Genomic DNA, 12,419 nt, shown 5'->3' on the forward strand with positions numbered 1-12,419 from the left:
CTCGTGTACCCCAGTTTGGGAACCACTGACTTAGACGATACCAGAGATAGGAACTAGGGAAACAGGGCTTAAATACATGAGGAGCATAATCCATGTCAAACGGAATAGGTGTGGGACCTAATTAATAACCAGGGAAATTAACTAGGGAAGTCAGGCAGGCAGACAGGAAAACAGGGAAAACAAAAACACCATGATAATAGAACAGAACTAAACATAAACTTACATTACGCCCCCCCATGATAAAACCGGGGGGTGATGGACAGAGACAGAGCCAATGAAAGTGGGGACCCAGGCAGAGACAGAGCTTTCCAGGTTGGAGTCAGGGTGCCAGAAGACTAATGCGGAGACAGTGTGACTGAGGACCAAGGCAGAGCCCGACAGAGCTGAAGGGGTAGAGCAGTGGTCATCACTTTTTTTTTTTTTTTTTTTCACGAGAGCCACACTGATTTCCAACGTAAATCTGTGGTGAAAAATGGAACTGCAGCCTGCTCTCATAGAGAGCCATTGAGGCAGATTTCTGGCTTCCTGCTCATTTTCACGTTAGGTCATATTACCATATTATTTGCCATTTGAACCTCAAATTAAAGCTTGGTGAACTGCGCAATGAGTAACACTGGGGTAGAGGGACGAAGCACAACTGAAGGCCCATAAGTCAAGGTGACGCTGTAGGGACGAGGGAGCCTGGTGGAGCCATAAGGATGGTGGGGATGAGGGAGGGAGGAGCCAAGGTGAAGCCAACAGGTTGAGAGCTAAGGTGGAGTGATGGGCTTGGCGGCTGGAGGTGGAGCCAGGGGATCCTCTTGATTAGGCGGAGCTGGAGACCGTAAGATCAGAGGTAAATCCACACGGTAGAGTGGTGTCAGAGAAGGACCCGAGGGGCTGAAGGGAACAAGCAGAGGTGTGGTAGACAGACTTGCTGACTTTGGAAGAGAAGGTGGGAGAGGGAGAGGGAGAGGCTGGGAGGGAACTCTGGAGAAACAGGAGACTTTGAGCTGGGTGGAACCAGCAGGAACGCTGGAGACTTCGAGCTGGGTGGAGACAAAGGAGGCTTTGAGTTGGATGGGAGCAGCGGGGACGGTAGACTTAGGTAAACATACTCTTTCAAGTCATCATAATACAGAGGCCAGCAGCAGCTCACCCTCATTGGTGGGAGTGTGGGTGGGGTCTTCCTTCATTCCCTTATACTTCACTAGTAATCCCATCGTGATACACGATGTTGCCGGCTTACACACCTGATCAGACATTCTGTGGGGCTCGGGCTCTGGGGCGACAATGGGCTCAGTCCCCTTGTCTGGCTCGTTCATTGCGGCAGGCTTGTTAACATCTTGATTAAATAGACAGAACATTTGGGAAAAATGTGGTTTGTTGCAAGTTGTAATAGCATTCCTAAAAAAAAAACGAGCAGTTTTGTGGCAGTTTTGTTTATGAACATTAGATTTTGTTTGATTTGTCATGCCAAATTAAGGCGTTTAAGGCTGTCTGGAATACAAGGCTTTAAACAATTCCACATTAGTGGAATATAATCTCACTTATTTACAAAGAGTAAACACACCATCTAGTGGTTGTGCAGAGCATGACTCCTTCAAAAACTGTACTGAATAAAAATTGAATGACGTTAGATGATAATTAGATCCTTACAAATGGGAACTCTGTGGGTCAGTCCCCTTGTCTGGCTTGTTCATTGAGGCAGGCTTGGGTTCTCCGTCTGCAGTGGGCTCTGGCATTTACTCCTTGTGAGGCATGGGAGGAGACTGGCTGGGCTCTGGGTCTGGAATGGGTCTGGTGATGTCTTCTGCTGGGCAAATGGTGTACACCAATCCATTATTAGACTTTATCAAATCCACAATTGGAAAACTCAGGAGATTGTAGGAGTAAAAGTAAAAAGACAACCACTTTTAACTTAAACAATACCTGAGAAAGGAACTAGGGAAACACAGGGTTTAAATACATGAGGAGCATAAACAGTGTCAAATGGAACAGCTGTGAGAACTAATTAATAATCAGGGAAACTGACTAGGGAACACAGACAGGCAAACAGGGAAGCCAAAACACTATGATAATAAAACAGAACTAAACATAACCCTTACACCTGCAACAATACATAGCACAAGCGGTTTGGAGAATGGATGGTTTGATCATTATTATTATTATTATTATTATTACTGTTATTATTTTGAACTGGGGATGGACAACCATATACAGGTGCTGGTCATATAATTAGAATATCTGATATATTTAGACTGATATATATAGACTGATATATTTCAAATGTTTATTTTGTTTAATTTTTATGATTATAACTGACAACTAAGGAAAATCCCAAATTCAGTATCTCAGAAAATTAGAATTTTGTGAAAAAGTTCAATATTGAAGACACCTGATGCCACACTCTAATCAGCTAATTAACTCAAAACACCTGCAAAGGCCTTTAAATGGTCTCTCAGTCTAGTTCTGTAGGCTACACATTCATGGGGAAGACTGCTGACTTGACAGTTGTCCAAAAGACGACCATTGACACCTTGCACAAGGAGGGCAAGACACAAAAGGCCATTGCAAAAGAGGCTGGCTGTTCACAGAGCTCTGTGTCCAAGCACACTTATAGAGAGGTGAAGGGAAGGAAAATATGTGGTAGAAAAAAAAAGTGTAAAAGCAATAGGGATAACCGCACACTGGAGAGGATTGTGAAACAAAACCCATTCAAAAATGTGGGGGAGATTCACAAAGAGTGGAATGCAGCTGGAGTCAGTGCTTCAAGAACCACTACGCACAGACGTATGCAAGACATGGGTTTCAGCTGTCGCATTCCTTGTGTCAAGCCACTCTTGAACAATAGACAGCGTCAGAAGCGTCTTGCCTGGGCTAAAGACAAAAAGGATTGGACTGCTGCTGAGTGGTCCAAAGTTATGTTCTCTGATGAAAGTAAATTTTGCATTTCCTTTGGAAATCAGGTCCCAGAGTCTGGAGGAAGAGAGGACAGGCACACAATCCATGTTGCTTGAGGTCCAGTGTAAAGTTTCCACAGTCAGTGATGGTTTGGGGTGCCATGTCATCTGCTGGTTTTGGTCCACAGTGTTTTCTGAGGTCCAAGGTCAACGCAGCCATATACCAGGAAGTTTTAGAGCGCTTCATGCTTCCTGCTGCTGACCAACTTTATGGAGATGCAGATTTCATTTTCCAACAGAACTTGGCACCTGCACACAGTGCCAAAGCTACCAGTACCTGGTTTAAGGACCATAGTATCCCTGTTCTTAATTGGCCAGCAAACTCGCCTGACCTTAACCCCATAGAAAATCTATGGGGTATTGTGAAGAGGAAGATGTGATATGCCAGACCCAACAATGCAGAAGAGCTGAAGGCCACTATCAGAGCAACCAGGGCTCTCATAACACCTGAGCAGTGCCACAGACTGATCGACTCCATGCCACGCCGCACTGCTGCAGTAATTCAGGCAAAAGGAGCCCCACCTAAGTATTGAGTGCTGTACATGTTCATACTTTTCAGTTGACCAAGATTTCTAAAAATCCTTTCTTTGTGTTGGTCTTAAGTAATATTCTAATTTTCTGAGATACTGAATTTGGGATTTTCCTTAGTTGTCGGTTATAATCATCAAAATTAAAAGAAATAAACATTTGAAATATATCAGTCTGTGTGTAATGAATGAATATAATATATAGTTTCACTTTTTGAATGGAATCAGTGAAATAAATAAACTTTTTGTTGATATTCTAATTATATGACCAGCACCTGTAGTGAAGCAAGAGCAGTTAAAAAGTGTCCAGCAATCATAGGAACCCTTCAATCCCATGTAAAACGCCTCTCATGATGCACAGCATGAAGTTGGTTAACATGAGTAAGCAGAGCTAGCAAAGGGTGATGAATTTAAACAATATTGTCTAGTTTTTATTTTTGTAATGTTTTTAGTCATTATACTGTTCCACTTGTGTTATTTCATAGCTTTTGATCATTTCACTACAATTCTAAAACGTGGAAAACAGGAATAATAATGAATAAATAGGCATGTCCACGGTATATAAACAGCCATGTAATGCCAGTTACTATGCAACACTACATATGTTTTGAGCTCTATGTGAACAGCTCTTCAAATCCGTACCTAGTTGCCAAGGCAACGCTTGGCTTTTGTTCTTTATTTTGTCCAAAGCAAAGAAAAAAGATACTGAATTCCCTCATTACACCCATCCTTAAAACACATGGGTAATCTGGAGGTTATGCACCTCAGATAAACTGGATAACCTTCAGACCATATTGAATAGCCAGTATTGACTGAATCAGATAAGAATGCTTCAGCATACTTGTTAAAAGATTATTCATAGTTTCTCCTCTGACTGATCATATTTCCCTATGAAAATCAGGCCATGTGTTTGTATTCTGTGTGGGTGCGGCCTCTTCTCAGAAGTACTGGGGAGGGTTTTTAGGGGCGTGAGTGTATTTATGAACTCCACCCAGAATTCCGGCCTGTCTACATACTGCCTCCACAGAACAGCTCTTGTGTGCTATCAGGAACACGAAACAGGTATATGCCTTTCTTTAGTTTCTTTTCTCTTTTTCAAAACTTTGTCAGCATTAGGTTAAAAGATTTAAATTTGGTGTATGTGTTTGCCTAGTGATAATCAAATTGTGTAAATCTGTTTACGTGGCTGATGAGTTTTGGCTAATGCAAACAGTAGGTAGCCCTGTCATGTTGACATGAAAAGCATCTTGAGAGTTTCAAATAACTGGACGCATCTGAAAGAAATATAGAGTTTATTTGTACTTTTGTAAGTTTAAACACATGCCTTCATGTGATTCACAGGCCCGGTGAAACCCACAGGCCTGTTGACAAGCCTCAACTTGCAGTGTTCAAGATGCACTCACTTCGTTTGAGTGCAGATTGTACAATAATGAGTGTGCATTAATAAATTGTTGTTGAGGGAGAAGTTAAGACTCATCTCTAGTTGTACAAATGTACACTTATGTGCATTCTAACTTCTAACAAAAGCCAAAACATGTCTGAGGTAAAAGTTATAATGCACCCAAAGCCAATTCATGGGAACTTTATTTAATTTAACATGCATCTCTGTTCAGAAGAGCATGCATTTATTATGCTTCACATATAGTGTTTGTTATTAATATCATATTATCTGCTATTGTAATCATCATGCATCCCCTCCAGCTCACCATTCACACAGTGCAATGGGTGTGGTGGGTGGTTTCATGGAGGAGTGAGTCATCAACTCATGGGAGAATGTAATGTATTCCAGGGAACCAATAATATAATTTATGTAGTTTTTAAAACAAACATTGAACCGAATTTATTGGTGTTTTCAAAGAGAAGCTGCTTTACCTTTATCAACTCCACCCATAAAGACCAATTATTTTTATATCAATTATTAATATTAGTATTTCATAATAGTCTATACAGTATTTCAGAGACTATCGCTGCATCTGAAATCGTATACTGTCTGAAAAGGAATTTGAATTTACTTCGCGACAGTTTAAAACAGGGGTGTTCAAAACTCGGTCCTGGAGGGCCACTAACCTGCAAAATTTAGCTCCAACTTGCCTCAACATACCTGACTGGAAGTTTATAGTATGCATTGACCTTGATTAGCTCATAGTTCAGGTGTGTTTAATTGGGGTTGTAGCTAAACTCTGCAGGACAGTGGCCCTCCAGGAGCAGGATTGAACACAAGTACATTCTAAATGAATGAATATGGGTAGTATGAATGAAATTCGGATGTACTACATCAGCCAATTGTCGCTTCACTGCCATTGATAAATCCTCTCCCATGGCATCATGGGTTAGTAAAGTGCCCATCAAATGCACACTTCAGAATCTCAGGAGAAGTAGTAGGTAATTTAGTAGGTACCTCTCAACCACTGTTTTTCAAGATACTATTCATTCAGACACTACACTTTTGGTGTACTGTTTTTTGCATACTATTTAGTAGCAATATATAGTACCATCTTCTAATGGAAGGATTGAAGTTTGTGCATTCAAGATTGTGAATTTGCTTAATTTTCTGTAAAATTAACAATGTATTTTCTCTGTTTGGATTTCAGATATCATGGATGTAAGTACATTTAATCTCCTCAATAATTCTATCTAGTTTAGCACAACAAGTGTCATGCTATGAGTTCTATCATGTTCTGTTTCAGCTTTCAGATGCCCTCGATTTTCCACAGCAAAACAACCAGCAAGCAGGAGGCCCAGTATGGCCTGGCCAACCAGCCAACCCCACCGGGCCCGGCCAACCAGCCAACCCCACCTGGCCCGGCCAACCAGTTAATCCCACCTGGCCAGGCCAGCCTGCTAACCCCACCTGGCCTGGGCAGCCAAACCAACCTGCCTGGCCTGGGCAACCAAATCAGCCAACATGGCCTGGACAGCCTGGGCAGCCTACAGCTCCTGGGTGGCCTGGACCTGCACCACAAACTGGCCCTTATGGTGCTCCTATCCAAGCTCCAAAAGCACTAGTGAGATGTTGTCACTCTTCATGGATTTGTACAATTATCATAGAGTTCCATAGAATACATTTTAAATACCTAGGGCTAGTTAAAAGATTAGTTCACTTTCAAATTCAAATTTCCTGATAATTTACTCACCCCCATGTCATCCAAGATGTCCATGTCCTTCTTTCTTCAGTTGAAAAGAAATTAAGGTTTTTGATGAAAACATTCTAGGACTTTTCTCCATATGGTGGACTTCAATGGAGCCCAAACGGTTGAAGGTCAAAATTACAGTTTCAGTGCAGCTTCAAATCATTCTACACAATCCCAGACGAGGAATAAGGGTTTTGTCTAGAGAAACCATTCATTAAAATTTTACATGTTTTAACCATAAATGCTCATCTTGAACTAGAACTCTCCTCTTCTTCTCTATTTGAATTCCAGCAGTGTAGACACTGCTAAGTGTATTACTGCCCTTCACAGGTCAAAGTTTTAACTAAATTGTCATATACAATATGCAAGTGCAAGTATTTAGCAATTAGTTCAAACTTTGACCTGTGGAGGGCAGTAATACACTTAGCAGTGTCTACACTGCTGGAATTCTAATAGAGAAGAAGAGAGCTAGTTCAAGATGAGACCCTAGGCGTTTCTCAATGTCAAGGAAGGATCCTCGGAAGCCAGAATTTCGAGGATGCTACGTCATCGACATCCGTCAAAGGACTGTTCCAATGTCGAGGATCCTCGGAATTTCAAACAAGGACTGAGTCCTTCGTTCGAAAAATATCTCATACATAGGAAAGGATGCATATGTGTATCCTTCGCGCTCTCAAATCACCCATAATCCTATGCACGCAGCTTTGCGATCTTGTTCAAAAATGTTTAAAAAAAATGTTGGACGTTAGCGGGCAATATGCCTTCAAATGTAAGTATATTTACGTTACCAAACATTTGTTATAACAGTAGTAAATATGTCAGATAAATAAAGTTTAACGTTTAAATGCCAGTACAAATTACTACCGTATTGATATTATAAATTATACAAATACAAATTACGTTATTGATGGCTAACTGAACCGGACCGTTGTTAGCTTGTTTGCCATCACCCTCATCCTTTATAAATAACTAGTTAAGTTGTCTAAAGTAATTTAACGTTAATATTATACCATTATACCATTCACAGCGTTATTCATAGCTTTCTCATATTTTTTAACAGGGACCAAGGAACAAACGGAGGCGTTCATACGTCTCCGTATAGAAAACAAGCAGCTGTTTACCGGGGGGTAATGACGCAATGACGTGCACTTGCTAGTCTGTTCCATTTACGTGTTCTCTGAATGCTAAAGAGGAGCCTCTCCTAGACTCTGAAGGAAGTGACTTGGAAGGACCAGTCCTGCCAAGGAAGTATCCTTGACATTGAGAAACGCCTCCTTATTCCTCGTCTGGGATCATGTAGAACACTTTCAGCTGCACTGAAACTGTAATTTTGACTTTCAACCGTTTGGGCTCCATTGAAGTCCACTATATGGAGAAAAATCCTGGAATGTTTTCATCAAAAGCCTTAATTTCTTTTTGACTGAAGAAAGAAGGATGTGGACATCTTGGATGGCATGGGGATGAGTAAATTATCAGGAAATTTTAATTTAAAAGTGAACTAATCCTTTAACGTCTAAATTTATGAATGTTGTTGAAGTGAACGGTCTGTATTAAATACAGTAGGGTACAAAGGGGCTACTAAAGACACACCTTAAGGAAGATGTGTTCTCCCATAGTGTATGACTGCAGAAAAAAAAAGTTTTATTGAACATTGATGGATCAACACATTTTGTGGGAAAATAAATAATTAAAGTGATTTGTTTTGCTTAATTTTATAAAGGTATGGCAAGGGGGGACTTTAACCCCATGCTTGGGGGTAAAAGTCACCCAGTATAAATACAAATACTTTCGATAACAAGTTAATACTTGCTCAAAACAATAACTTTAGCAAAGTTTGTACTATTTTCTCTTTATTTTGATAAAAGAAATTAACTAAACTAAAGATTCTGAAAGCTTTGGGGACCCAATAAAAATGTACAGTAACAGTTAATATGATATTATATTATGATTAATATATTTTTATATAGGATGGATTCATTACATGGCAATTATCTCTAAGGCGGACACCCAAATTAGTAAATGATATTGAACATCTGTCAATCAGCCAATGTTAATTATTACACCTTTAGCGCCAACAGGCATTAACAAGACTGCTGTCTAAAAACATATTCAATTCTCAGTTGCTACTTAAATCTATAATATTTAATAAAAAAACATTAAAGCCCGGATTCACAGACGGGTTAAGATTAAGCCAGGCTTAATTCATTTGGGACATTAAAGTGGCTTTTATAAATGTGCCTTAGAATAAAAAAAAATAAAATAAAAAAAACATGCATCTTGAGACTAAACAATGGCACTGGCATATAAGATATGTCAGTGCAAGTTACTTTCAGTTAAGACAGCTCAAACATGCATTTTAGTCTGGGACTAGGCTTAAGCCTTTTCTGTGAAACCGAGCACATATTTTAGATCAATTTAGCACAGAATAAACTTTTCACATAGACTGGGTAAACCCTGCCTGATCTGCCGGCGATTTGATTTCGCCCGGCAACTCAGTCTGGAAACCGGTACATTAATTTCTACTGCTTCTGTTACACTTTTGCAGGAACCAATCGCAGACTGGCTTATCCACCTTGCTCGCTATTAGCGGGTATAACACGATGACGATAGAGAAGCGACGGCAAGCATGACCGTCAATCCAATTCCTCTTAACCTCTCAACGATGCTGAATGACTTCTTTAGTTTAGCAAACAAATCGCTCGAGTGGGTGTAAATACCACTCACTTTCATGTTTTTTTTTGCACAACTTGCAAAAATCGCTCGATGCCATTGCTGCTTCTGCAAACCGCTGATCAATGCTACAAACCAATACAAACTAAACCTGTCTGGAGTTTTCACATCGCTCTGCAAAGTACGTCACCCGGATCGTTGATCTGATTGGTTGAAGGACTATCCAATTGCGTGAATAATGCTCGTTGACCACGCCTCTTGTGCAGTAGAAAATACATACAGACTCCCCAGACCAATGTTCAATTTTAAATTGGTGATTGCCAGACAACTTTTCACATGCATCGTGAAGCGAATGTTTAGGAAAGTGCTGCAGCGAGGTTATGTTCCATCTAGTGGTTAAGAGGAGAATTTAATAAAATTCACCTTTTGCCCCAGTGTGCCTTTAGCCCCATTGTACCCTACAGTGGTTCTTGGATTCTGCCACTTTACTATATATTTATTTATTTTTTTGCAAGACTGTGCCTTTTGACCTCCCACTACAAAATGGAGCTTTTAACAAGATGCTTATCACCATCACTGGAGAGGTCAAACCCAACCCTAAAAGGTAAAAACAACAATTCACACACACATTGCAAACAAAAAAACAAAGACAGATTAGTACATACAGTACATACACTCAAAAAGTATTCAGACCTAAATATAAAGGGATAGTTCACCTAAAAATAAAAATTCTGTCATCATTTATTCACCTTTTGACAAGACTTCTGTTCATCTTCGGAACACAAATGAGGATCTTTTTAGCGAAATCTGAATGATTTTTGTCCTTCCATAGACAGCTACACAACTACCACTTTGATATTTCAAAAAATTCATAAAGAGATTGTAAAACTAATCCATATGAATTGAGTGGTTAAGTCCAATTTTTTTTGAAGAGACACGATCGTTTTATATGATGAACAGGTTGAATTTAGGCTTTTATTCAGTGAAGTCATAATAATCATAAAGTACATAAATTCTGTTTTTATCACTAATCTTTAGTAAAGGATTACAAAAACAAAAATTTTTCTTGTAAATAATGTGCACTGATGAATTGTTCATAATAATATATATTACATTAAGCTAAATTGTGATCATCATTGTCTGACAATTGTGACAATCTCCTCCTTTGTGACGTCCCTGTGTATTTCATGTGTGTAATCTTATTTTTCTCCTCCAATTAGTATCACAATTAATTTAAACAGAGGGCACGACATTGCGTTTCATTTAAACCCCCGCTTCAATGAAAGCGGAAAGCAAGTGATTGTGCGAAACAGCATGATTGGAAACAAGTGGGGTAGAGAAGAGCGAGAGCTTCCCTCCTTCCCTTTTGTCCCAGGAAAGCCTTTTGAGGTGAGCATGGCATCAAACAATTTTGTTTCTTATTCATCTCAATGTTCTTATTCTGGTTAGGCCCTCATTGTGTTTAAAGACATTAGAGAATAGATAGCTGGATGTCAAGTTGGAACAGCAGAAAAAGAGGTCCTGAAATAGCATCACTAAAAATACTGCAACTAAACTCTTTTGCAAGGTTATGCATTTGTCTCCTGCCATGTTTGGTCAAAACTGCTCGTTCAATTGCAACTGATTAAAATGGTTTTTAATTTCAGCTGAAGATCTTATGCACTGACACTGAATTCAAAGTGGCAGTGAACAAGTCACACCTTCTGGAGTTCAAACATCGGGTCCATGAGCTCGACCAGATCAGAGGTCTTAGTATCTACAATGATGTCACCCTTAACTCTGTATATGTGGAGACACTGCAGTGAGATCATACCACTGATTCTGGAACAGTTTTATGTCTTTTGACAATGACACATGCAGTGCTCATCCTGTTAAACCACATGTGCAAGTTATCTTACCTCCAGCAGTCATATATTTTAAACACTGTAGTAATGCTGTAGTTAGCTTTATTACCTCTAGTGGGCTTTTTACTTTCTGGGAAGGATTGGGTTGTCATAAGGTTCAATGACAGGGTTAAAAGGAAGAAATTTTTTACATGAACATTGTTGATATGCTTACAATGTCTGCAACGCTTATGATGCTGATGATGAAGGAGGATGAGGATAATGGTGGAGGTCATAGTGGGGAATCTGATAGTGGCCAATCAAGAATAATGCATAATTAATGTGAAATTAGAACTGGAATAAAATAGGACTTTATGATTCTATATTACCTTCAACTGTAACCAGTGCCAAAGATTGTTCTTCTTAAAGATCCAGTGATTAAAGAAACAACAACTGATGTAAACATTGAGTGGTGGGCATGTAATTACAATCCTCTGTGAGATCTGTGTAGTACACTTTTACTGCCAGCTCCTAATATAAATAAAATAGCAGCAGTGTAAACTGAAGTCAAGGCAGTGTTACATTTTTAATCATGGAAACAGTCTGTCAGGGTTGTTGTCAGAGACGCCCTGACAGAAATCTAATAGAACTGACCTCAATTATGCAGAGGTCTATTTATGCCTGAAGCACCTGATGACTTCAACCCACAGATGAAACCTTCAACAATGTATAACTAATGTGCATAAATTTGAAGAATGTTTCTTTGTATTGTGAATGTACCTCATTATGTACTTTTCAGACTCAGGAACACATGCATGTAGAATTAAACAAGAAGATACATACTACTAAATATATATGAATGTTTATATAAGTGTTGTCTCAATGGGATATTTGTTTTCAGTGACCCTACAAGTTTGATTAAACCATATATATATAAAATTATTTTTTAAATATGAAGAAAAAATATTTGTCAAAAATGGCATACTACAGCTACAGGTTTTATTTTACTATGCAGGAAAAAAAAAAATGGAAAAAGCATATGATGACTAAAACATAATCAGTTATTAATATTTTGTTGGTTCTCTTCTGTTTTTACATGTGCTCACAATTTCTTTGTATGACAGCCTGGCCAAATAATATGTCCACACAATTTGGCATGTTTCATGCTAACAAATTAACAATATATATATATATATATATATATATATATATATATATATATATATATATATATATATATATATATAATATTTAAATAAAGTTTTTTTTTACTATTTTGGCTTACTATTATAACAAACAATAGCCTACAAATATATTCCAATCTAT

General features: G+C 38.9%; 1 protein-coding gene across 1 annotated transcript; it reads left to right on the forward strand.

Annotated features, from left to right (window-relative positions):
- Window positions 1–5,653: 5,653 nt before the first annotated feature.
- Window positions 5,654–12,032, forward strand: lgals3b (lectin, galactoside binding soluble 3b). Its single transcript, XM_067367425.1, has 5 exons — window positions 5,654–6,071; window positions 6,157–6,474; window positions 9,786–9,874; window positions 10,491–10,659; window positions 10,917–12,032. The coding sequence occupies exons 1-5, from the start codon at window positions 6,066–6,068 to the stop codon at window positions 11,073–11,075; spliced, it is 741 nt and encodes a 246-aa protein (XP_067223526.1). The 5' UTR covers window positions 5,654–6,065; the 3' UTR covers window positions 11,076–12,032.
- The last annotated feature ends 387 nt before the right edge of the window (window positions 12,033–12,419 follow it).

The sequence above is a fragment of the Chanodichthys erythropterus genome, chromosome 18, assembly GCF_024489055.1.
Source record: "Chanodichthys erythropterus isolate Z2021 chromosome 18, ASM2448905v1, whole genome shotgun sequence".
NCBI classification, from domain to species: domain Eukaryota; kingdom Metazoa; phylum Chordata; class Actinopteri; order Cypriniformes; family Xenocyprididae; genus Chanodichthys; species Chanodichthys erythropterus.

Bases quoted from the DNA above. Each gene is read 5' to 3' on its own strand.
- lgals3b (XM_067367425.1), top strand. The intron at 6,475-9,785 runs GTGAGATGTTGT...TTTTTTTGCAAG, and splicing joins TCCAAGCTCCAAAAGCACTA to ACTGTGCCTTTTGACCTCCC. The intron at 9,875-10,490 runs GTAAAAACAACA...TCCTCCAATTAG, and splicing joins GTCAAACCCAACCCTAAAAG to TATCACAATTAATTTAAACA.